Raw genomic sequence first — 27,919 nt, 5'->3', positions numbered from 1 at the left:
TTAATTATGCTGGAGACTGAATTTTTAAAACTTGCCATAATGTTATATAAAGTAAGAATTCAAAAGCTCTGAGGAAGCTCTCATACAGTTTTACATCCAATCGATGACTGTCAAATATACACTATCTTTGGAGCACAGGCTCAGTGTCATCTATTTTGGCATCTCAGAAGCCATTTTCTACTTGTATCCTGGGCCATGGCTACAATGAAGATAAATGCTGTCCAGAGTAAAATCCGTAATATTTACCTTCAAGCATGTTTCTGATTTCTTTGTCATGAGTGACCTCCTTTGCTGTCTGTCCATTCCCATTAACAACAGTAGTATCAGCATTGTGCTCTAAAAGAAGCATTACCAACTCCTAAAACAGCAGAGAAATTATTTTTAGCTATTATGAAACTAAAACTTTATTGCACTATAGCCCTTTTTCAAATTTCTAATTAGTACTGAATATTTACAATAGAAACAATGACTATGTAGGAATCTTTAAAGTCCTTCAGCTCTGTTTAAATTAAATGACTACTAAGTAAGCATCATAAATGGAATACTCTACAGTTCAACTAATTGTGATAACTGATGACTGTCTACACAGTTGCCAATCTCCAATTAACACAGACAACTTCTGTAATTGATTTTTAAAGTAAATTATCTGGTTGTTTTACCAAATTGATTCATGTGGTCACACTAAATATGAGTTAACAAAGCTATTAAAGTAGTAATTTAAATTAGATAATTAGAGCAGACAATACATTCATTTAACATTATTCCAAGGCCTGTTGAAAAAGAATAAATTCTTCAGCAGACTTAGATCTTTTAAAAATTAATTTTAATGTTTGTAAGAAACAAGACATAATTTTCTGAAGTGATATAGACTGATGGGATACAACACTAATAAAGGAATGCATTATAATGAAGCAAATGACCTCCTGAAGTCAATTTTCAACAACGGAGTATAAGCTACATCCTTCATATTTACTCTAAGTGGCTAACAGCTCTCTCAGGAATTTGAAACTAATCAGCCCAGTATCATTGGTTCAGTTATATAACTTAAGACAGTACAGGTGGATGAGCGTGCAAGAGATTTACAGGAAACTATTAGAGATTTGATGTTTAATTTCACCAGGGTGTGCAGCACTCAGGCAGGGGATGTGGTAACACTTGCTCTTTAGTTCTACAGGAAGGCAGGATGAAACACAGTGCTACCCTAACCTCTAGGCTGACACTACACTGCTACCCGGAGGGACTGACGTTCTGTGTCATTACATGTTATGTTTTCCTATGAGTTTCATTTTTCCACTGGGCCACACAGTTTTTACCATTCTTTAAAAAGAACTTTTTGTAGTTTAAAAAAAAAAAAAAAAAAACAACCCTTAAATATACATCCAAACACAGACAGGAAGAAGAAAACAAAATACTTATATTGTCCTGGTCACTCCATGACCACCATAAACATTTTCGCAGGTTTCTTTCTAATCATTTTTCCCATGCGAAAGTTTGAGATTTTTCAAAAAAATATAATTTTATTTGCATGACACAAATAAGTTATACTCCACTTGCCTAATACATCATTTTCTAGGCTATTATACTGTTCATAAACATACTTTTCACTAAATATTATTCTATAACATGTACTACCACATTTTACAAATAGAAAAATTGCTAAGAAGTCTAATATGTTAGTAAATTCTTATAAAATATCTTCGCATTTCCTATCTTTTTAAAGGAAAGATTTTGGGAGAAGTGTTTTCATGCTTCATGCAGAGAGTTCATATTAGTAAAGAAAGAACACAGAATGATAGAAAATATTTATAAATCATATCTGAAAAGGAAACCGCATGCAGGATATATAAAGAACTTTTTACAACAATTAAAAGATAATTCAATTAAAAAATGGGCAAAGATAAAATGAACAATCAGAAAAGGAAATTAAGAAAAACAATCCATTTACAATGGCATCGAAAAGAATAAAATGCTTTGACGTAAACTTAAGCATGGAGATGAAAGATTGGTACACTAAAACTACAAAATGTAGCTGAAAGAACTTAAAGAAGACATAACTGAGCGAGAAGACATCTAGGAACCATGAATGGGAAGACAATATTGTTGAGATGTGAACACTACCCAAAGCCATCCACAGATTCAACGCAATCCCTATCAAATCCCAATGATGTTTTTTTGCCCAGAAACAGAAAATCCCACACTAAAATTCACATGGAATCTCAAGAAGACTCCAAATCACCAAAACAATACTGAAAAAGAACAAAATTGGAGATCTTACACTTCCAGATTTCAAAATTTACCTCCAAGCTGATCAAAGTAATCAAGACAGTGCTATAATGACATAAAGACAGACATACAGACCAATGGGAGAGCACAGGGAGTCCAGAAATAAACTCTCACATATGTGTTCAAATGATTTTCGACAAGGGTGCCAAAACCATTCAAAGGGAAAAGGACAGTCTCTTCAACAAATGGTACTGGGAAAAACTGGATAGTCACATGTGAAAAAATAAAACTGGACCTGCATACTTTACACCACATACAAAAATTAACAGAAAATGCATGAAAGACTTAGTGGAAAACTTAGAAGAAAACATAAGAGGAAGCTACATGACATTAGATTTAGCAATGATTTTTTTGGATACAACACCAAAAACATAGGTTAAAAAAAAATAAACTGGACTAAATCAAAATTAAAAATTTTCTACAACGAACAGCAGTATCAAGAGCGTGAAAAGGCAATCCAGAGTGGGAGAAAATATCTGAAAATGATGTATCTGATCTAGGATTTATATCTAGAATATGTAAATAACTCCTAAATAACTCAACACCAACCAACCAAACTATCGATTTTAAAAATAAGCAAAGAATCGGAAAAGGTCACATACCTTTGATTCCTTATGATTCCAACTACATGACATTTGGAAAAAGGCAGAACTATGGAGACAACAGAAAAAAAGATGTGGTTGCCAGGGGCTGGAGTAGGAGGAGGGATGAACAAGGGGAGCACAGAGGATTTTTAGGGCAGTGAAAACACTGTAATGACAGACACATTTCGTTACACTTTTCTCGTTGCACATACAAGAGTGAACCCTAAAGTAAACCACAGACTTTGGGAGGCTGCAATGTGTTAGTGTAGGGTCATAACTTGCTTTAAGGGAAAAAAGAAAAAGGACCACACAGGTGAGGAATGTTGATAATGGGATGCATGTGTGTAAGCACAATATACATGAGAAATCTGTATCTTCCTCTCAGTCTTGCTGTGAGCCTAAAACTACTCTACAAATTTGTCCTTAAAATTAAATAATAAATATATGGGCTATGGATTCAACAGACATTTTTCTAAAGAAAATTGGCCAATAAGTGTATGAACAGATGCTCAATAAATCATTATGGAAATGCAAATCAAAACCAAATGAGATACCATTTCACAACCGTTAGGATGCCTAAAATTAAGACTAACAACAAGTGCAATGAGGATGTAGAGAAAATGAAACCCTCACGCAAGGCCAGTGGGAAAGTAAAGCAGTGTATAGCTGCTTTGGAAATCAGTTTGGCAGCTCTGCAAAATACTCAACATAGAAATACCATGTGGTATGGCAATTCGACTCCTAGGTACAGACACAAGAGAAATGAAAATACATGTCCATGACAAAAATCTTGCACATAAATGTTCAAAGAATATTCATAATATCCAAAAATTGGAAACCCAAATGTCCATCAGCAGATGGTGGGATAAATAAAATGTTGTTCCATACAGTGGAAAGCTGTGCTTAGTCGCTGAGTCATATCTGACTCTTTGCGACCCCTGGACTATAGCCCACCAGGCTTCTCTGTCCATGGAGATTCTCCAGGCAAGAATACTGGAGTGGGTTGCCATGCCCTCCTCCAGGGGATCTTCCCAACCCAGGGATTGAACTCAGGTCTCCCACATTGCAGGCAGATTCTTTACCATCTGAGTCACCAGGGAAGCCCAAAATACTGGAGTGGGTAGCCTATCCCTTCTCCAGGGGACCTTCCTGACCCCGGAATTAAACCAGGGTCTCCTGCATTGCAGGCAGATTCTTTACCAGCTGAGCTACCAGGGGAGCCCTTACAATGGAATATTATGTGGCAATAAAAAATGAAGCACTGATATACATTATATTCATGGATGAGCCTTGAAAACATTATGCTCAATAAAAGAAGCCAGTCACAGAAAATCATGTGTTATATGCTTCCATTAATGTTAAATGTCTAGAATGTGCAAATCTAGAGACAGTAAATTAGTGGTTGCCAGAGCCTGGGGAGAAGGGGTAACGGAATAACAGCTCATAAGTACAAGATTTCTTTTTGGGGTAATCCAAATGTTCTAAAACTGATTTGTGTTAATGGTTGCACATGTCTGTCAACATACCTGAATCACTGAATTGTATATGGGTGACCTGTAAAGTACATGAAATAGACCACAATCATGTGCCTATAGAAAGAGAGTAGAGATTATTCAAGCTGGGTACCACATGGCACATTCAAGTTAATAAATGTTATTTCTCAATCCAGCTCATCTAATTGTTTCATACAATCTCTGCAACTGCACCAGTGTTCTAGTAATTAATCGTCCTGATTTTCAAGAAAGTATAAGAACTAATGTGGTGGACTTCCTGTTAGGGAAATTAAAATGGAGGAAGTCTTGTTCAGGGTTCAGAAGCAGGAGAGCAGACCTCTGACCTTGCTTCTGACCTGCCTGAGCACTGCCCGTGTTCTGTACCTCCCAAAAGCACAGCTAGTCAGGCAGCACTTTAAATAAGAAAGGTAGTGGGGTCTTGGAATTGAGTCTCTAGAGGCCTGCCAACTGGGGTTTAATGATATCCCGTGACTTACACTTCAGTTCAGTTGCTCAGTCATGTCCAACTCTTTGCGACCCCATGGACTGCAGCATACCAGGCTTCCTTGTCCATCACCAACTCCTGCTGGAGCTTGCTCAAACTCATGTCCATTGAGTTGGTGATGTCATCCAACCATCTCATCCTCTGTCATCCCCTTCTCCTCCTGACGTCAATCTTTCCTAGCATCAGGGTCTTTTCCAATGAGTCGGTTCTTCACATCAGGTTGCCAAAGTATTGAAGTTTCAGCTTCAGCATCAGTCCTTCCAATGAATATTCAGGACTGATTTCCTTTAGGATTGACTGGTTGGATCTCCTTGCTCTCCAAAGGACTCTCAAGAGTCTTCTCCAACACCACAGTTCAAAAGCATCAATTCTTCGGCACTCAGCTTTCTTTACATTCCAACTCTCACACCCATACATGACTGCTGGGAAAAACCATAGCTCTGACTAGACGGACCTTCGTCAGCAAAGTAACATCTCTGATTTTTAATACACTATCTAGGTTGGCCATAGCTTTCCTTCCAAGGATCAAGTGTCTTTTAATTTCATGGCTGCAGTCACCATCTACAGTGATTTTCGAACCCCCAAAAATAAAGTCTCTCATTGTTTCCCCATCTATTTGCCATGAACTGATGGGACTGTATGCCATGATCTAGTTTTCTGAATGTTGAGCTTTAAGCCAACTTTTTCACTCTCCTCTTTCACTTTCATCAAGAGCCTCTTTAGTTCCTCTTCACTTTCTGCCATAAGGGTGGTGTCATCTGCATATCTGAGATTATTGATATTTCTCCCGACAATCTTGATTCCAACTTGTGTTTCTTCCAGTCTGGCATTTCATATGATGTACTCTGCATATAAGTTAAATAAGCAGGGTGACAATATACAGCCTTGACACACTCATTTCCCAATTTGGAACCAGTCTGTTGTTCCATGTCCAGTTCTAACTGTTCCTTCTTGACCTGCATACAGATTTTTCAGGAGGCAGGTCAGGTGGTCTGGTATTTCCATCTCTTGACGAATTTTCCAGTTTGTTGTGATCCACCCAAAGACTTTGGCATAGTCAACAAAGCAGAAGTAGATTTTTTTCTGGAACTTTCTTGCTTTTTCAATGATCCGATGGATGTTGGCAATTTGATCTCTGGTTCCTCTGCCTTTTCTAAAACCAGCTTGAACATCTGGAAGGTCATAGTTCACAGACTGTTGAAGCCTGGCTTGGAGAATTTTGAGCATTACTTTGCTAATGTGTGAGATGACTGCAATTGTGCAGTAGCTTGAACATTCTTTGGCATTGCCTTTCCTTGGGATTGGAATGAAAGCTGACCTTTTCCAGTCCTGTGGCTACTGATGAGTTTTCCAAATTTGCTGGCGTATTGAGTGCAGCACTTTCACAGCATCGTCTTAACTCACAAGATAAAACAAACCGCATTGTAAAAAGGTTACAGTAAAACCAGAGCTGCATTTTTGCATGCAAATTGATGGTGATATCTGTTTGTGGCCTGGGATTATAAGTGGGAACCCCGGAAACTGCAATTTGAAGTCTCACCTGTGGAGTGGAAACAATGCTCAGGACCTTTTCCCAATTAGGACTCCAGATTGCTGTTTCTCAGGACTCCCGAGCATGCGGTTTAAGCCTGGGTGTTGGTGATGCATGTGCTGTTACTCTTCTTCATTGTTTCTATTTCTCTTTTAATGACTGTATATTGAAATTAAGTTATATAATCCTCTATTAAATACTGAAACTGTTTATTTGTGTGTAATGAGTGATTTCTTTTGTTAATGACTCCTTCAAACCTGAAACAAAAGTAAAACTTTCGGCAATGGAGAAACAGACAGAGAGAACAGGCCTATGGATGAGTCAAGGGACGGTGGGGGGTGAGGGGGGAGAGGAAAGAGGGTGAGATGTATGGAGAGAGTAACATGGAAACTTGCAATACCATATGTCAAATAGATAGCCAATGGGAATTTGCTGTATGACTCAGGAAACTCAAACAGGGGCTCTGTGACAATCTAGAGGGGTGGGGTGGGAGGGAGGTTTGGGAGGGAGGGTACATGGGTGTACCTATGGCTGATTCTTGTTGATGTGTGACAGAAACCCACAAAAATTTACAAAGTAATTATCCTTCAATTAAAAAAATAAAGTGGAAAAAAAAAAAAAAATGACTTCCCTGGTGGTCTAGCAGCTAAGATACTACACTCCCAATGCAGGGGATCCAGGTTTAATCACTGGTCAGGAAACAAGATCCCACATGTTACAACTAAGTATCACACACAGTGATGAAATCCCTCATACCACAACTAAGACCCAGCACAGCCAAATTACTTAAGAACATTTTTTTTAAAAAAGAATTAATGTGGAGCCAGACTGATATAAATCCCCAAAGGGCTGGACTATGGAAAATGGGCAGAAGAAATGGTATGCACAGAGATAGACAGGTACCTTTAAGAAAACAGAATATGCTTCAATTATGTGGAAACAGGCTACAGGGGGAATCAAGGCAATGCAGAGGGTCATAGCTGCTCCATGCAATCTCGGGGGTTTGGCAAGGGAAGCGACACCTTTGAAAGGGTTCAGAGGAATGATATCAGACTGCAAGTTACAAAGAACACCTGACCACCCTGTGAAGAAGAGCAGACGTTCTCCGAGTGTGGTCCCCAGACCTGCAGTATCTGCACGAACCATAAAATTGGCAGAAGTGCAAGTTCTTAAGCCCCTCTCAGACCCACTGAATCAGAAATGCCAGGGATAAGACCCAGAAACTTGTAGGTTAAGAAGCCCTCCAGGTAAGGAACTCAAGTGCTCGGGCAGAAGTCATCAGAAGAGGTTTTTATTTAAATCACAATTAGAAAAAAGAAGGCAGCTCGGTGGTTGGATTCTACTGCAGGGATGGGAATGAAACACCCCAAACAGAGAGGTCACCAGTGATTTTTAGTATCTCAGTGGGTAGAGGAAGTTTTAATTTTCTTCAAGGGTCTGCTGTAGCATTATTCTTATATTTAAGGAAAAGAAGTTTTTAAGCCAAACTGTGCTTCTCTATGCCAAAACTAAAGACCATCCTGCGCTCTAACACTGTGTGTGCTCAGCTGTGTCTGATTCTTCACGACCCCATGGACTGCAGCCTGCCAGGCTCCTCTGTCCATGGGATTTTCCAGCAAGAATACTGGAGTGGGTTGCCATTTCCTCCTCCAAGGGATCTTCCCTACCCAGGAATTGAACCCACATCTCTTTCATCTCCTGCACTGGACCTAACATTCTGTAAGACAGCAAAAGATTAGCTGTAATCTTCTTCATACCTCAGGATCTAGAATTCCTAATATAGTCCTGAGCAGTCTCTGATGCTTTTTCACAAAATTCCAGCTCCAACCCCTGTTCCCTAACAAGTTTTCCTTGTGTCAGCTGAATATGTGGTTCTCTTCTGCACGGTCTGCCAACTCTCCACATTCAATTATTCAGTTAACATACTTAAGCTCTTACATTGTACAAGGCCCTCCACACGTCAGGGAAAACATATTTGGATGATGAATACTGAAGGGATCCGAGAAAGAGAAAGTGTTAACGAAAATCAGAGCTGAAATTAGGATACTAACTGGGGCACTGCTGGACAGGGTGGAATTACAGGATGGAAAAAAAAAAAAATATTGGAAAAGGCAGTGGGAAACAGGGCAGTCCAGGTAAAAAGCAATGAGCATGTTCTCAAGCAGTCAGTAAAAAAGAGAATTTAAAGTGACAAGTACTTCAATGACCTATACAAATACTGCATAAAGAACTTGTGTGAAGGAAGAGACACCCCATGTTAGAAATGTGAAATTCCAGATCCCTGAGCGGTGAGGAGCCCAAACACACAGCGAAGACAGAAGACCTGGATGCCTGGAAAGAAGTATGAGGCCAAGACCAATTTCCAAATAATCCCCCAGGAGAAACAATGAAGCCTTAAGTGTAGATGGGTTTCTTAGGGGGACAGTTTCAAGAGGAAAGAGAAGAATGATTTTTAAAAAATCAGAGGAACACCTAAAATGAAAAGTAAGGAAAACGAGCAAACCCAAACAGGTAGGAACCAAGGATGCAGCAAGAGAAACGGACTTCGCAGTGCCTTTTCCCAGAGGAGTGATCAGCTTTGTGAGAGCACAGTTCTGGAAAATACTGCACGAAACTTTAAAAATAGTTAATCACTGAGACTTTCCTGGTTGTTCAGACGGTAAAGCGTCTATCTACAATGCAGGAGACCTGGGTTCGATCCCTGGGTCGGGAAGTTCCCTGGAGAAGGAAAAGGCAACCCACTCCAGTACTCTTGCCTAGAAAATCCCATGGACGGAGGAGCCCGGTGTCCATGGGGTCGCAAAGAGTCAAACACAACTGAGTGACTTCACTTTCACTTTCAAGAGAAAAGGAGAGAAAACACAGAATTGAGCACCCATGTCTGTGGACACTCCGTTTAACAAATGTATAGTAAGTTACTAAAGAATTTGCATGAAGTAGTACTTTCTGAATCTAGCAAAAAAGAATAAAAAGGAAAAAAAGATGAGGAAAGCAGCATCTGCTACCATTTGCCCTGGTAACTCCAGGGCAATTAGCCTTCTGAAATGCTGTATCCTGTTAACCATTTCCATAACTCTCTGCAGGTCAGCCCTGTCGATCTTGACCCTCTGAACTCATTCATTACTGTAACTACAGCCACCTGATTTCTGATGTTTACGTGCTACCTCCAGGCCTCTACTGTTTTGGGGGCCTATCCCCACTGCTACCAATGAAGCAGATCTGCACAGGCATTTCCTTTTACGTGGTGGCATGCAGGATTTTAGCAGTTCCCCAACCAGGGATGGACCCACGCCCCGTGCAGTGGAAGCACAGAGTCTTAACCACTGGATCACCAGGGAAGTTCCTCGCAATGCAGTTTCCTAAAGGCAGCCCTGGACCTCAGGGGACATAGAAACAGTTTCTCAGTGGTGCTGGGGCCTTTTCTGCCCACGATTTCTCAGTGTTTTGGTAGATGATGCATCTCCAGGCCCTCCCAGGGCACAAAACTATCTGGTATGATCCATATTCAACTCAGCATGCCTGCTTATTTAAAACCTTCAATTACCTGCCATGGCATTTCTGGCATTTTGACCCCTATAATGGGGGCCATTGCTTTGTTCATGCTGCTAGGAGCCTTCCATACACACCTCAACTTGTATCATCAAAAGAAATCAACAATGGTCAGAAGCCAAAGACAGATGCTCCAATAAAAGTCATGATACCTTGTCCAGTTGATTCAATTTCAGACTTAGAACTATGTTATCGAAGGAGAGGCCAGACCCTGGAAGCGAAGATTCTGCAGCCCCAAAGCAAATATTCAGTCATGAATCTCTCAGACCATCCCCAAAGGGACCAATGACCATTTACTCAAGTAACTGTACACCAGAGAAAAGGGAAAACCCAAACATTTCACAAGTTACTAAGTATAAGATGCAAGAGACTCAGCATTATCTGGTCCCTCTGTTAGACACAAAGCAGAAAGAGAGGTGAGATAATAAAAGACACCTGGGCCAGGTCCGCTTCAGAGTGTATGCACTGAGTCCACAAACACATCCAGAGGACACTCTCCAGTCCCTAAATGTGTAATTGAAGCAGACATGTTAAGTTGTTGGCAAACGCTCACATCCCGTCCTTGGTCTACAGTGTAAAAAAGCCACGTGGAAGGCTCTAAGTCTGCCCTACCCCATATCCCGGCCAGGATAAATAAAAACCAATATCCTACTTGGGGAGGATGACAGCAATTAGTGCCACCCTTAAAAGCCCAAGTATGCAGGGCTAACGGGCCCTACAATGCTTCCATTTAACTCACCACTCTGTCACTGCGAAACCAGAAGGAAAGCGGAGGATGGCAGTGGATGCCCACAAACTCAACCAAAGAGCCCCAATTCTAGCCACTCTGCCAGATGCCAAATCTTTGCTGGAGCTGGTTAATACTACTTAAGTACACAGTACACAGCAACTGATCTGGCAAACATATTCCTCTCTATCCTCACTAAGAAGAAAAGACAGAAGACACTGTATTCACACAGGCAATAGTACACATTTACACTTATAATTCTGCCTCAGAACCATCTGGGCATTCTGCAGAAATCACCCTGGTCCACTTCACCAATGATGTCCTGGTAATAAAACCAGGTGAGCAAGGAGGAGAATGCTGAAGGTCTTAAGATATATGTGCTAGAGAGAGTGGGCATCTTATGATTCGGGGGCTTTTTTCGTGTCAGTACATTCTCAGGGGTTCAGTGGTATGGGTCATGTCAGGACACTGCCCCCGAAGTGATGAACCTGCACTTCCTGAAATAAAGGAGGAAGCACAACGCCTGGCTGTCCTTCGATTTTGGGGACAGCATATTCCACATCGAGCAGAAACGTTCTGATTCCTGAACATTCGGCTCCTGTGTCAAAAGACCAGGAGGCAAGAAGAGTCACCGTCTTAGCAGAGGTACTTAACTTGAACATCAGAAGAAAGGAGGACTATACACAACAGAAACACAAGATCACACTTCACGTGCAGATGATACACTGAAGTGTCTCCTGGTGTTTCCTTGTCCAACTTTGGACAATAAATGGCCAAGTGTAACAACCCCAGTCTAAGAAGGCATGGTATCCCAAGATTGGGACCTCCAGGCTTGAGGGCCTGAGCCCCACCCCCAGGTAAGCCCCTAAGACAAGATCTGCTAGCCGAGGGGAGGGGGAATAGAGCACATAGTACAAGAGGGAGAAGAAGATTCAGTTGTGGCCCAAAGCCAATTACAGCAACAGGAGCTCCCCACGGTCAGCTGAGGCAGCCCTCGTGGGAGCATCAGCTTGACCCCAGCCTCTGCTCACCCCTCCTTCCACAGGTGTGACCCTTAGCACTCCGATAAGCCTGTTGCACACTAACCTCCGTCTCTGTCTGCCTTCTCAGAAGCTCAACCTACAAGAAATAGCAATGTTTATACCTAAATTTTAGAGACATCATGTTGTGGTAAATACAACAATACACATCAAGTTGTCTGGACAGTGCTCGACTCACAGAAGACATTCAATATATAAGCATGAGAAAGCATATCCTAGGGAACAAGACGGAGAAGGCAATGGCAGCCCACTCCAGTACTCTTGCCTGGAAAATCCCATGGACGGAGGAGCCTGGTAGGCTGCAGTCCGTGGGGTCGCGAAGAGTCGGACATGACTGAGCGACTTCACTTTCACTTTTCACTTTCATGCATTGGAGAAGGAAATGGCAACCCGCTCCAGTGTTCTTGCCTGGAGAATCCTATGGACAGAGGAGCCTGGTAGGCTGCCGTCTATGGGGTTGCATAGAGTCGGACATGACTGAAGCAACTTAGCAGCAGCAGCAGGGAACAAGACAGACAAAGCTTATGTAAACGCCAGGATTATCTGTATCCTGTAGATTCCAGGTGAGATACAAAATACCTGAGACACAGAACACAGGAAGCCTTGATTTTTATGTAGTCTCAGGTCCAGCAGAAGAGAGTAAGTGCAAACAAAGGTCTATACTACAATCTAATCGTTAACTGTATTGACTGTATTCCAATATTCAATTGATTATAGAAGATGTAAAAACCCCAGAAATAGAACTGCATTTGAAAAATAAAGGAACAAATGCTAAATACATCTTAAAACCCTGAAATATTAATTTTTATTAAAGAACAGTAGAGGTCGCTAATGGACCAAGAAAAGCCTACAGGTTCCTTATAAAATTTTGGAAGCTGCATTTTATATATTTGAAAGGATAAGAATTTAAAGTGCTTTGTAACAAACCACATCCCTTTTCAACTCCTCATTCTATTTATCAAATCCCACCCAATCATATTTTAAACTATCTCCGTGCTAAAAGATCACATCAGAAGAGGATAATTTGATTCCTTTCATGAGTACAATTAGAAATTAAACTTTTTCAAAATTTAATCATGCTTAGATATTGAACACATAAATTTTTAATGTTTCATCTGTTTAGCTTCAGCTCAATCTTATTTTCTAACACAAGTGATAACATCATGTGTATGCTAATGTTCAAATCAAACTAAGGCCTGATTTAGCATGGTCTTATGTTCCAAGTTCAAGGAAATAGTCAAATATGCAAAGAAGCCAGCACAGATCAACGAACTGACTGGATCTAGGTAATTACACAGATGGTAATTATGCAGTAAGACTGGTGCTTGTGGAGGATACAAATTAAGTGGCATCTATACAATTCCTTGGGAGCAAGACTAACACAATCTAGTGGTAGAATTAAGACACAGCAACTAAGGTACCACGTAGCAGATGAATGACAATGCTACAATATTCTCAGGGAATCTGGAAAATAACAGCTTCCTTCTCACTGCAGTAAGTCAGGAAAGAATTTAAGGAGACAGCACTTGAGCTACACTCTCAAGAATGGGTAGACATGCGTCATGTAGAAATAGATGGCCAAGAACTTTCCTAGGTGCACAGAGAAGGATGAGAAGGGAAGGGCTCTGAAGGAAATCAGCAAGCAGTTCACATATGAGTCAGGAAAATTAAACTATCTGCAGCTCATTTTACCCCTCCTCTGACCTCAGAGTCAAGCACAGCAATTAACCCACTACCTTAATTATTTAAGTATAATGGGTATTTTTATCCATTAAAGACTCTGTATCTGGTCCACAAATATCAATATATGAACAAATAGACCAAATAGTGTGGAATGTACTCAAACATGCTGAGCACACACTTACTGGGTTGATTAATAATTTGTATGAAAATCAGTTAAGTCTAATCATAATAATGAAAAGTATAAAACCATATAATAAATTAATTTTTAACTTGTGATATATGCAGATAAATCTTCCAATTATGGGGATTACAAAACTACCTTTATGGAGTATGTTAGACAATGGTTAATAATCAGAACAAACAAGAAATTCACTCTACGTCATAGTTAATTTACCAGATCATTGAAATAATTTTAAAAAGTACCAGGAAAAAGGTGAAGTAAATTTTGGCTATGGTAGCATAGAGATCAGTGAATTATCATCCTGAAAAATAGGGACAAAATTGGACAAAATTAGAAAACTACTCATCTCATGGGGCGAGGCATCGACTAAAGCAGGGGCCCCCAAACTCCGGGATCTAATGCCTGATGGTCTGAGGTGGCGGCGATATAATAATAATGGAAGCAAAGGGCACAATAAACATAATGCAGTTAAATCATCATCAAACCACCCCTCCCTGCCCCCGGTCCTTGAAAAGCTGTCTTCCACAAAACTGGATTAGAGAAACAAATTGAGAGGCACACTCAACAGGAACTAGAGCTACAGGTAAGAACAGCAGGAGTCTTTAACCTAGCCACAGGCTATGGTCACGCCCCAACCCCCAATCCCCAAGAAATCTGACCAGGCCAGGGCTGGCCATGAAAACCAGTAGTTCTGCCAGAGGGAAATGATTTGGAGCAATAGGATAAGAGGTCTTGTCAGTAGAAGTAGCAAATTCAGTAGGAAATAAATGGAAAAACCTACATCACAAGGCTCCTTTTCCCATTAGAGTATATCAGCCTTCTGAGTCTGTTCCACAAACCCAGCAGCTGAAAACATCATAAATTTATTACTTGACAGTTCTGGATTTCAGAAGTTCAAAATGGGCCTCACCGAGCTAGAATCAAGGCGTCAGCAAGGCTACCGTCCTTTCAGAAGTTCTAGCAGAGAACACACTGCCTAGCTTTTCTAGCTTCTAGAGGTTGCCCACATGCCTTGGTCCCCTTGCTCCATCTTCCAAGCCAGAATCACTGTATCTCTCTGACCATTCTCTCCTTGGCACATCTCTCTCTCCCTCTGACCCTTCTTCTGCCTCCCTCTCACTTTTAAGGGCCTCTGTGGTTACATTGGGCCCACCAGATAATCCACAACAACTTTCCTATTTTAAGGTCTGCTGATGAGCAACCTCAATTCCATGTGCAGCTCTGACTTCCCCTTGCCATGTAACCCAGCATGCCCACAGGCTTCAGGGACTAGGGTGAGCACATTTCTGGAAGGCCATATTATGCCTACCACACAGGGCAAATGGCAAAGCAGCCTGGAAGCGAGAGAACCAACGAAGGATGAGGCAAGCCACCCACACACTCCTGGCTGAGAGTGCAGGGGACATAAGAGAAGGCCGTGCACAAAGTAAAGGCAGAGGGAGAAGTGAGAAACGGCTGAAGGCTGACAGCGCTCTCCACACACACGGACCTCGTCAGCAGAGGGCAGAAGCCTCGTGGGACTGAGCATTCAGGTAAAGACTCCAACTGAACGCTGGCTGAGCACTAGGATATGCAGACGCAGGGGGTGAAGTCTAGGAAATTCAGTCCACTGAAGGTGTTGCAACAAAACCACCACAGACTGGATGGCTTAAATATGATTTATTTCTCACAGTTTCCGAGGCTGGGAAGACCAAGATGAAGGCACAGAGCTGGTGGCTGGTGAAAGCCTATTTGATGTATCACAGATGTCCACCTTTTCACTTTGTCCTCATTTGGCAAAAGGGGCACAAGAACCCTCTAAGGTCTCTTCTGTAAGAGAACTAATTCCCTTCACAAAAGGTCTACCATCATGACTTAATCACCTCCCAAAGGCCTCCTAATACCATCACACTGGGATTTCTATCTCAGGGGGACACAGACATCCAGTACATAACAGAAACCATGCTCAGACGTTAAGACAGTTTTTTAAAAATCAGCAGAAACCTTCCCTGGTGGTCCAGTGGTTAAGAATTTTGCTTATGATGTAGGGGATGTATATTTGACCCCTGGTTGGGGAACTAAGATCCTGCATGCTGTGGGGCAACTAAAATCATGCCACAACTACTGAACCCGTAAGCCGCAACTAGAGAATCCCTGTGCCACAGTCAAAGATCCTGTATGCTGCAACTAAGTCCTGATGCAGCCAAATAAATATATAATTAAAAAAAGAAAACTTCTCTCTCTGTATATATATATGTATGTATGTTTAAAGAGAGAGAGAGAAGAGACATCAGCAGGCCAGACACATTCCATATTTCACAGATGAAGACTAGGCAAGTTAATAAAAGAATATATATATAATAACCTCAAGGGGAAAAAAATCAGAATTCCAAGTTGCTAAAATACATTATATAGAATGTTCAGTTTTCAGTAAAAAGTTGTGAAACATGCAAAAAAAGGAAATATGACCCATCCTGCAAAAAAGAGCAGTAGAAGCTGATTTGCAGTAGGTCCATATGTTGAATTTAAGTTCAGTTCAGTCACTCAGTCTATCCAACTCTTTGAGACTCCCATGGACTGCAACTCGCCAGGCTTCCCTGTCCATCACCAACTCCCGGAGCCTGCTCAAACTCACGTCCATTGAGTCAGTGATGCCATCCAACCACCTCATCCCCTGTCATCACCTTCTCCTCCTGCCTTCAGTCTTTCCAAGTATCAACGTCTTTTTCAATGGGTCAGCTCTTTGCATCAGGTGGCCAGAGTATTAGAGCTTCAGCTTCAGTCCTTCCAGTGAATATTCAGGACTGATTTCCTTTAGGATTGACTGGTTGGATCTCCTTGCTCTCCAAGGGACTCTCAAGAGTCTTCTCCAACACCACAGTTCAAAAGCATCAATTCTTTGGCATTCAGCTTTCTTTATGGTCCAACTCTCACATCCATACATGACTACTGGAAAAACCATAGCTTTGACTAGACGGACTTTTGTCGGTAAAGTAATGTCTCTGCTTTTTAATGTGCTGTCTATGTTTGACACAACTTTTCTTCCAAGGAGCAAGCGTCTTAATTTCATGGCTGCAGTCACCATCTGCAGTGATTTTGGAGTCCAAGAAAATAAAGTCTGTCACTGTTTCCATTGTTTCCTCATCTATTTGCCATGAAGTGATGGGACCGGACGCATGATCTTCATTTTTTTAATGTTGAGTTTTAAGCCAGCTGTTTCACTCTCCCCTTTCACTTTCATCAAAAGGCTCTTGAGTTCCTCTTTGCTTTCTGCCATAAAGGTGGTGTTATCTGCATATGTTGAATTGAGCAGATAGAAAGTATAAAGCTACTGTTATATGCACCAAAAGTTTAATATCCAGAGGGATAAAATGATACAGTAAAGAATATTTGTATAAAACAAGAGCAGGCAGTAAAGGAGAAACAAAGGAACAAAGAATCTGAGGCATATAGAAAATGAATACAATATAGAAAATGTAAGTCCAAAGTTATAATAATTAAATGTGAATAGACTAAACAAACAAAGGTCCATATAGTCAAAGCTCAAGTTATGACCAACCTAGATAGCATATTCAAAAGCAGAGACATTACTTTGCCAGCAAAGGTCAGTCTAGTCAAGGCTATGGTTTTTCCAGTGGTCATGTATGGATGTGAGAGTTGGACTGTGAAGAAAGCTGAGCGCCGAAGAATTGATGCTTTTGAACTGTGGTGTTGGAGAAGACTCTTGAGAGTCCCTGGGACTGCAAGGAGATCCAACCAGTACTTTCTGAAGGAGATCAGTCCTGGGTGTTCTTTGGAAGGAATGATGCTAAAGCTGAAAGTCCAGTACTTTGGCCACCTCATGCGAAGAGTTGACTCATTGGAAAAGACTCTGATGCTGGGAAGGATTGGGGGCAGGAGGAGAAGGGGACGACAGAGGATGAGATGGCTGGATGGCATCACCGACTCGATTGATGTGAGTTTGAGTAAACTCCGGGAGATGGTGATGGACAGATTCATGGGGTCGCAAAGAGTCGGACATGACTGAGCGACTGAACTGAACTGAACTGATGGTTTTTCCAGTAGTTATGTACAGATGTGAGAGGTGTACCATAAAGAAGGCTGAGTGCCAAAGAATTGATGCTTTCAAACTGTGGTGCTGGAGAAGACTCTTAAGAGTCCCTTGAGCAGCAAGGAGATCAAACCAGTCAATCCTAAAAGAAATCAACCCTGAATATTCATTGGAAGGACTGATGCTGAAGCTCCAATACTTTTTGGCCATCTGATGCAAAGAGCCGACTCACTGGAAAAGACCCTGATGCTGGGAAAGATTGAGAGCAGGTAGAGAAGCGGGCAACAGAGGATGAGATGGTTGGATGGCATCACTGACTCAATGGACATGAGTTTGAGCAAACTCCAGGAGATAGTAAAGGACAGGGAAGCCTGGCGAGTTGCAGTTTGTGGGAGTCTCAAAGAGTTGGACAGGACTAAGCAACTGAACAACAGGCTGAACACTACATCAAAAAGGAGAAATTTTCCAGATGATAAAAACACACAACTGAGTTATATCCTGCCAACAACAGACATGTTAGATTCAAAGATACAAAGATGTTGAAAGTAAAAGAAGGGAGAAAAAACATAATATAAATAGTAACTGTAAGAGCACTAGAGTGGCTACATTAACATAAAACAAAATTAACTTTATGGTAAGAAATACTACTGAAGGCAAAGAAAGACATAAATAATGATAAAAGTTTAATACATCAGGAAGGTATGCATATCCCATATAACATATCCCACATAATTCCACCGTAAATGGATATGCATCTAACAGAGCCACAAAAGTTACGAAGCAAAACCCGACAAAATTAAAAATACACAATTCAAGAATTATAGTTGCACCCCACCCCCCCAGCCTCCAGCTTTCTGTGGAGGAAGAGGTCCTCTAAAATGGTTCTCCCCTGCATTTAAAGGGACTCAAGGTGCCTGCCACTTCCTCAGCGAAGAAGCCTGTGTTCCACCCCGTTACAAGTCAAGATGTCTCCTCACAGCCCCGGAGTGGCAGACAGGTCTGGCTCCTGTCACCCGGGAATGTGCTAGCATAATCTGCCAAAGCTCTAAGACCCTCCTCCCTCCCCAGTCACCTCACATGCTTCTTCTGTGTGTATTTCCTTTCATTTTTATGGGGTTTTTTGGAGCAATTTAAACTTCCAGTTGTTTATTTTCACAAAAGAAAATAAAATTGCAGTTGCAAGACAAAAAAAAAAAAAAAAGAATTATAGTTGCAGACATCAATACCTCACACTCTCAGTAGCTGATAAAACAAGTCAGTTAAAGATAAGAGATTTGAACAGTCCTACCAGTAATTTACGGAGAAGGCGATGACACCCCACTCCAGTACTCTTGCCTGGAAAATCCCATGGATGGAGGAGCCTGGTGGGCTGCAGTCCATGGGGTCGCTAAGAGTCGGACACGACTGAGCGACTTCACTTTCACTTTTCACTTTCATGCATTGGAACAGGAAATGGCAACCCACTCCAGTGTTCTTGCCTGGAGAATCCCAGGGATGGGGTCGCACAGAGTCGGACATGACTGAAGCGACTTAGCACCAGCACCAGCACCAGTAATTTAACCTAATGTGCATTTATAGAATCCTCTGCCTCAAAGTAGATGTTTTTTCAAGCACTCAAGGAACATTCTCCAGGATAGATCAAATGCTATACTGTGAAATAATTCCTAATAAATTTTAAAAAAATTTAAAATACATTCTTCTAAAGTAAGTTATCTGATCAAAAAGGAAGTTAAATTGGAATTAATAATGTAAATTTGGGAAATCTCCAAATATTTGGCAAACAAATACTTCTATTTAACCTGCGGGTCAAAGAAGAAATCACAAGGAAATTTATAAATTACTATTGTTAATAACTTTACACGGACAAATTAGACAACTTGGGTGAAAAGGGAAAATACCTAGAAAGACAAAATAACCAAAACTGACTCAGGAAGAAGCACAAAGTCTGAACAGATCTGTATTAAATGAAATTGATTTGATAATTTAAGATCTTCTCTCACAGAAAATCCAAGCATAGATGGTTTCACTGGTGAATTTTATCAAATATTTAAGAAAGAATAATACAAATCCTTCACAAGCTATTTCAGTAAGCAGAGGAGGAAAAACCACCTCTCACCTCATTCTACATGGCTGGTATTACCCTGTTACCAAAGCCAGACGAACACATCTACAGAAAACTACAGAGCAGTATCTCTCAGTAATACAGATCCAAAAAATCCTTAACAAAATATCAGAAAATAGAAACCAGCAACATAGAAAATGGATTAATCAATACCAAGTGGGATTTATATAGGAACACAAGGCTGGCTTAACATCTTCAAATTAATGTAATATACCATATTAATGGGCTTCCCGGGTGGCTCAGCTGGTCAAGAATCTGCCTGCCAATGCAGGAGCAGCAGGAGTCATGGGTTTGATCCCTGGGTTGGAAGAGTCCGTAGAGTAAGAAATGGCAACCCACTCCAGTAGTCTTGCCAGGATAGTCCCATAGAGGAGCCTGATACAGTTCATGGAGTCACAAAGAGTTGGACACAACTGAGCAACTAAGCACTCGCTCACCATATTAACAGAGTAATAAACGAAAACCACATGATCATTTCAGAAGACATGAGAGCCATTCATGATAAAAAGGAAAAACAAACTAGAAACAGAAGAAAGCTTCCTGACCTAATGAAGGGCGTCTAGGAGAAATTTACAATAACATCATTCTTACTAGTTAAAGACTAGATGCTATTCCCCAAAGATAAAATAATCAAGGCAAAGATTTCTCCTCTTATTGTATTCAACACTGAACAAGAATCTAGTTAGTAAAACCAAGAGGGGGAAAAAGGATCTTGCTTTTTAGAGCAAGAAGTACATTTGTCTTTATCTGCAGATGGTATGATCCAGTATATAGAAAATACTAAGGGCTCTGCAAAAACATACTAACACTAAAAAGCAAGTTCAGCATAAACACAAGAACATAAAAATTGTCTTTCTATACAGCAGCAATAAGAAATCAATAAAGAAATTAAGAGAAAAACTCCATCTAAGATAGCATCAAAACAAATACAATGCATAGGAATAAATTTAACCAAAGAATACAAGATCTATATATTGAAAACTTCAAAACATCGCTGAACGAAATTAAAGCTCTAAATAAGTGGAGAGGCATTTGATGTCCTTGGAGTGGAAGGCAGTGTTTTTAATGTTATTTCTTCCCAAATTTATCGATAGGTTCAAGACAACACAATCTCTATCAAAATCCCATCATAAGAATTGACTGAAAAATCCTAAAATTTATATAGAAACAAACTTGACTGAGAATAGCCAAAATAATTTAATAGATCAAAAGGTTGGAGAACTTACACTAATCAATATCAAAACTTAATTACAAAGCTACTGTAATTGTTATTGGTGTAAGGATAGAATATAGATCAAACAAAGAGAACGGAAGCCCAGAAACAAACGCATTTATGATCAACTGATTTCCACAAAAGGTGTCAAGGCAATACAGAGGGAAGTCTCTCCAATAAACAGAAGACAGACTAAAAAAACGTGGTACATGCATACAACAGAACGTTATTCAGCCCAAAAAAGGAACAAATTACTGACACACGCTATGCCATGGATGAACCTTAACTATATTATACTAAAGAAGTTAGACACAAATGTTGATATGATTCCATTTACAATAAATGTCTAGAAAAAGCAAACATCTAGAGACAGAAAGCATATCAGTGGTAGTCTGAGGCTTGACAAGAAACAAGAAATGAATACAAACAGGCACGAGGAAACTCTCTGCAGCAAATGGAAATGCTCCAAAACTGGACTGTGGTCATGGCTGCACAACTGTGTAAACGCACCAAAAAACCACTGAACTGTATCCTGATAGCAGGTGAGTTTCAGGCAGCGTAAATTATCCCCCAATAGAACTGTTTAAAAAATGATAAAGAAGGTGCAGGCGTTCCCCAGTCCTGGGGACACAAGCAGAGACTGAATGAGCTTCTATCAGGGACACTAGAGTGGAGCCCCATGACCTTCATAATTGACCTCACTGTCCATCACTAAGAGCCTGTGGTCTTTTGGACCCAAAGTGCTGGTATATACATTTTTTGTGGCTTTTCCCATTTGCTATTCCTAGGACTACAGAGCAGAAAACATTTGTGAGTGCTTTTCCAAATATTTCACTTGAAAACACTGAATATAGAATGTTTTTCACCTTTCGTCCGGTAAAGGCAGCCCGATGAAGTGGTGTGTCTCCCATGTCATTTAATATATTTACTTCCGCACCAGCCTAGTAAACATGAAAGCTTTAAACATCTTCCACATATCAAAAAATATACAAAGGTGAAAGTAATTCCCTAAGAATATATTAAATATTAAAAAAAAATTAAAATACTTGTTAACAGTGACTGGTTGTCACTAGTAAAAATAACTCAGTTCACATTAATATACTCGGTTGGCCAAAAGGTTTGTTTGGAAAAACCCAAACGAACTTTTTGGCCTACCCAATAGTAAGCTTCCTGAAAGTAAAAAATCTACCTGATAGACAGAAAACAGTTTCTTTTGTTCAAAAATCTATCTGCCCTTCACTCTACTTTAGAAACACAAACATTGGGAAAAAAAAAAAAAAGGAAAACCGTCTCTGAATAAAACAGCATAGTTTCTCCACCAATTTAATAAGTTTTAAGGGGAAAAAAGAAAGATATCACCAATTAAATGGTGGAGGAACTAGAGGTTTAAGTGCCACGTTGGCTCCCGGATTTCATATTTGGGGCCAACAGATCAATTTTAAAATGTGATCCAACTTCAGAAATATCAGTATGAGTGAAAAATTATTCATCACAGAACTGAGAAATACGAGTTCCTAAATTACACAGTGCTCATTAAGAGATTATGACATTATTTTTTAAATACATAAAATGTGCTTTGGCTATTTTTTAAACTATGCTCAAAAAAACAATGTAGTGTCTTCATTAATTCCTATGTCTATTTTTGCAACTTTAAAAAGTCAATAATGTAAAAATCAAACAACTAAAAAGACAGAATTTTAATTAAGCAAATCATATTCGTGTATTTAGCAAAGAAAAATCAAGTGATAAGCAACTGCTAAGGCTGTTATGCATTATAGCCCAAATGGCTTTTCCTAAGACTTCTATAATTTACATAGTAGCTATATTTTTTATTTATTGAAAAATCAAAGCCATAAAAATACCTTTAATAGATCCTGGACCACCTGTCTATGTCCAAAATAGCACGCCAGGTGAAGAGGTGTCCAGCCCAAATTAGACTTACTTCTTCCTAAAAAAAAAAAAAAAAAAAAAATGGAAAGAGGCATTTTTAGATGTTATTGAGGTAACTTTACAGTAAAATTTCTCCATAGTAGCTGCTCCAACATCCTGGCCAGGGGGTCCCTCTCACCCAGCACGGCTGATGTGTGAGTGGCATGAGACTCGACACTAAGAAGGGTTTGGAGTGAGATGGATTAGGACTCACAGGGCCCAGATTCTTGCCACCTTCTAACTCAGTGTCCTCTTCTTAAAAGGCGGGCAGGGGCCTGATGGGGGTTATATTCCAACTAGTCTGTGGCTCTAAGGTGCCGATGTCTCACCATTTTGCCAGCATCAAATGAAGATGCGGTCCTCTTGGCCACAGCATTTCATGAAAAGCACCTCTTTTTGAAAACCTATCCTGTGTTAGTGGGCTGGATAGGAAGGGGAAACTAAGAACCAGTCTTTCCTGTGTCTGGAAAGCAGTCAGAGCTGCAGATAGGGACTGAAAACAGAGTCCTGACTTCAGATAAAACCTCGGGGAGATGAGGGTAAGGGTTACCAGTGTGGTCGAGTCCAACTAGAGAACAAGAACCAAAAAAAAAGCAATGAAATGTCAGATCCCAGCTGAGGAGAGGTAAACAACTGAGTGTGGTGAAAACGAGCAATATAACTCAGTTTAGGGAAGAAAAAAAAAGGCGCTATAGTTTAGAGCTGAGAAATTTCAGAAGGTCACCCAACTTCCCAATCAAGCTTGAGAGAATACAGCTTGTCAAAGCACCAAAGCCCACTGCCCTGGAGGGTCCACTGAAGCCCAGGAGCCACCTGGCCCCCCGAGGAGGAGCTGGAAGTGAATGGCTGCTCTCAGCTCCTGGATTCAGGTTTGGGGGCCAACAGAAAATCCACCATCAGCCTCGCTGTGCCCAGAACAGACCTTTAACCTCTCCTAGAGGGACTGCCAGTGCCAACAGTGTCCCTGTGACTGTCTTCCATTCACTAGACTCCAGTACTGTTCCCTCTCAAATGGGCGCCCACCAGAGCCCCTAACTCCAGAGGCAACACATCCATGAGCCACAGTCTCTTTCACGTAACATTTCTCTTTACCCTCTGTCCTTAACTGGCAGCTAGCTCTTTCTAATGACAGATTCTCTTTTATCTCTTGGACAGGGGAGGCCCTCCAGTTTCCACAGCCCCACTGGTCCTCACGGCACAGAAGTCCCGTGACTCTCACCATCGAAACCCAACTCAGTCTTTGGTCGGTGACCTCACTCATGTTACGATCCCTCTGTTGAGGCTTCTGCCATTAAGCACAGCTACCCCACCCTCCACCCCCACTCCAGAAGGCTTTCTCCGCTGCCATCTACAGCCTCCCAGTGGCTCACCCCTCTCCACTGAACTCTGGGCAACACAGTCTCTCTCTGGGGCAAATCCTGCCACCGCCATTGTCTACTGCAATTCAGTAACCTGGTGTCTCAGACTCTCAGCTTCCCTCATTTCCCCACAAACCTGGCCTCTGCTCTACACTGGGTACCTGATCCCAGAGCCTGAGTCTGAATATCACTGTCACATCTGAACTCAGGAACAGAGTCCCCACTTTCCAGCTTGTTCACACAGGCAAATCCCCAGCTCATTCTTCAATGGAACCAACCGTCAAGTTCTTTAAACACTTTGCTTATATGTAAACATCCCCACCATCCTCACTTCTTTCAATCAGTCCAGCGTCTATTTCTTGGTCCTCACATCAGCATTTCTCTGCCAATACCTTCCAATATCCTATCTTTGTCACAGCAGCTTAGAAAAACCCCAGAGCCTGATAAATACATTTGCTCAATTTGTCTATAACCAGAATCAGGTCACTAACAGTGGTGGAAGAAAAATAACAGAACCCCGTGGACTCGTGGCTTCATCAGGTCAGGATCTCATGCTTCGGCGAAGCCCTCCCCAGGGTCCTCGCCACAGCACCCTGTTCAGGGGTCTCTCCTACACGCCACCACTTCAATCCCCACTACTCCCCTCAAACCTCTTTCCCAGACACCTGCTTCTTAGCAAACGATCTCCTCTCAGCTTCAGGGAAAAGAGAAGTTTTCATAGGACTCTCTGGGCTTCGTAGCAATCAATCCACCCCCACACCTCTGCCCACAGGCACCCTTCCGCCCTTCCTCCTGGGGCCTCAGGATAATCACACTTCCCATACCCTGGATCCCATGCTCTCCTCCTACTTTCTGGGTGCTCCTTTTCCTCCTTATCTTTAACCACTCCCTTTTTCATCGCAAATAGGAAGGAACAGATAAGCATTTGCAGGTCTTCCATCCAACGAGCAAAAGCACCCAGTTCCTCTCTGGTCCTGAACCCCCTCTAACCATTGTCCCCTTCCTTCTCGCCCTCCCCTTCCCCATCTACACTCTTTCCACCTCGTTCCCTCCAGGAGCTATCCACTGACTGCAGACCAGGTTCACTTCCCCCCACATCACTAAAGCTGTCCTCACTTTATCCCAGTAAGTTGTGCCTCGGATCCTAGGGGCACTTTCCAGAAGGCAGCACACTGCGTCACTGGACAGTGTCAGCCAGCCCAGCCCACGAGCCTCCAGAGCCCTGCACCTCCTCCGAGGGCTCTGTGCAAACTTCCACTTTCTCTACTTCCTCTCACTGGGCCGTTCATCACTGGAATCTCCAACAATGACACCTCCTGGCCCTTTCCCACAGCTTTACCTGCTTATATGCTCGTGACTTCAAACTCCACATTTCCATCTCTTACTCAGTTCTACCGTTCAACTCTCTACTGTTCACCTCCACCTGGAGGACACAGGATACCTTCTGCTCAGGAAGCACAAAGTTGAACTCACTTATCTCACACATGCACACTCGCACACAAAAACTCCCTGTCCCCACTCCCACTTTTCACAATCAACTATCCCATTATTCACCTCACTTTTCAATTCAGAAAAAAGCTGCTGATGCTGAAGCTCCTTTGGCTACCTGATGCAAAGACCTGACTCACTAGAAAAGACTCTGATGCTGGGAAAGACTGAGGGCAGGAGGAGAAGGGGGCAACAGAGGATGAGATGGTTGCATGGCATCATCGATTCAATGGACATGAGTTTGAGCAAACTCCGGGAGATACTGAAGGACAGGGAAGCCTGGAGTGCTGCAGTCCATGGGATCACAGAGACTTAGACATGACTGAGCAACTGAAGAACAACATCCACTTTTCTACAGCCATACCACCCTGAAACGGCTCCATCTCGTCCAATCTCAGAAGCTAAGAAGGGCTGGGCCTGGTTAGTACTTGGATGGGAGAAATAAGTACCGCTTGCTGGCTTTCTCCTTTTCACCCCTTCCACAACTCAATCAGTCCGATCAATTCTACCTCCTAAATGTTAACTATATCTAAACACTTTTCACCACTCCCACTGCTTCCAGTCCCACATGACCCACAGCAGTCTCCTTTGAGTTACTCAGCAGCTTCCTCACATCTAATATTTCCACATGGGATTCTGGATCAAGAAGTTGACATTTCCAAAATCTTAAATTATTCTTAAAATACTCCAAATGTCATTTACACTCTTTACTATTTATTATAGATATCCAAAATTTTTGATCAGTAAGAAATAAGTTTAGAAATATGCACAGAAAATCATACCCTACACTGAATAGTACAACACTGAGAAACACCAGCAGATATTATGGGTGATGGGCTTCCCAGGTGGGGCTAGTGGTAAAGAACCTGCCTGCCAATTCAGGAGACAAGAAAGATGGGAGTTTGATCACTGGTAGGAAAGATCCCCTGGAGAAGGAAATGGCAACCTACTCCAGTATCCTTGCCTGGAAAATTCCATGGACAGAGGAGCCTGGTGGGCTACCGTCCACGGGGTCACAAAGAGTCAGACACGACTGAGCAACTGAGCACATACACACATTATGGGTAATACTCAAGTATTTTCTCATGCAGACCTCTCAACAAAGTGAGAGGACAGCATCGTACAGAATCATCTTTATATTACCAATACAAGCTCTTATTTTGCTTTAAAAACTTATTTCTTGGAATACTACTCACAGAATTTATATAAAGCATGTTATTCAAACATATTAGCATTTATTTGCAAGAATGTCTCACCATTAGCAATAGACATGAACACACACTTCTAACGTGGCAACAGCTGCAAACAAAACTGCCCAATTAGCTCCTCCTTTGTGCCCCAAGCCTAGAAGTACTGACCTTCACCTACATAGAGTCCCTCTCTCCCTTCAACCTGACATCGTATCGGCTGGATTCCTTCCAACCAATCACATCTCTATGTTGACTGTCGAGCTTTAAATCTTGCAGAAGAATTATACTACACTTTACCATTTTCTCAACTTCTCAGGGTTTGGAAAAACAAATGAGATAGAAAATCAAGAAACGGCAGGCACCAAGACTGAGTTTTCACAGGCCCAGTCCCAGCTCTCCCTACTCAGTCCTGTGGGTGAACTCACCTCACCTGATTATGCTGTTCCTCTGCATAAACCCTTCAACCCACCCTTAAGACAAGCCTGACTGACAAGTATAATGAGGGTGAAATTTTGAAAAAGCATTAACAACTGTCTCTCAGCTTTACATTTCCTAGCAGGTGACTTTCCAAGAACTAGCCCGAGGTAACCACGGTCAGGGTGGAAGTTGAGTAGAAAGTAAAGGGTCCCTGATGATGATCCAACCAGGCATGTTTCTGGCATTCAGAACAGAACTCCAAGGTAAAGATTAAGAGTCAGGTCTCCATTTTACATATGGTAATGTGTATGTTTCAGGGCCATTCTCTCCAATCATCCCACCCTCTCCTTCTCCCACTGAGTCTGAAGCCAGTGCTCCGTGACAGCCTGGAGGGATGGGGGCAGGGAGGTGGGAGGGGGGTTCAGGGTGGAGGGACACAAGCGTACCTAGGGCCAGTTCATACTGATGGATGGCAAAAACCATGGCAACATTGTAATTACCTTCCAATTAAAAAAATTTTTTAAAAAATAGAACCAGGTTTCTGGTGAAGGATGAGAAGATTTTTAGAATTCCTTTAGCATTCCATCTCGGGCTAA

The 27,919-nt window shown here is 41.6% G+C and overlaps 1 protein-coding gene across 9 annotated transcripts in view; it reads right to left on the bottom strand.

Moving 5' to 3' along the window:
* Positions 1–27,919, bottom strand: part of OSBPL1A (oxysterol binding protein like 1A) — a 228,779-nt gene that overhangs the window by 183,806 nt on the left and 17,054 nt on the right. For 8 of the 9 annotated variants that reach the window (XM_055559777.1, XM_055559775.1, XM_055559780.1 and 5 more), the window contains 3 exons: positions 22,804–22,889; positions 21,808–21,882; positions 247–358 (listed from right to left, as the gene is read on the bottom strand). In XM_055559777.1, coding sequence (XP_055415752.1) covers positions 247–358; positions 21,808–21,882; positions 22,804–22,889 — 273 coding nt within the window. Of the gene's footprint in view, positions 1–246; positions 359–21,807; positions 21,950–22,803; positions 22,890–27,919 lie in introns of those variants that run through there. The other variant, XM_055559783.1, reaches the window with a different exon arrangement.

Source organism: Bubalus kerabau, chromosome 21 (assembly GCF_029407905.1).
Source record: "Bubalus kerabau isolate K-KA32 ecotype Philippines breed swamp buffalo chromosome 21, PCC_UOA_SB_1v2, whole genome shotgun sequence".
NCBI classification, from domain to species: Eukaryota; Metazoa; Chordata; class Mammalia; order Artiodactyla; family Bovidae; genus Bubalus; species Bubalus kerabau.
This window is presented reverse-complemented; position numbering and strand designations above follow the sequence as displayed.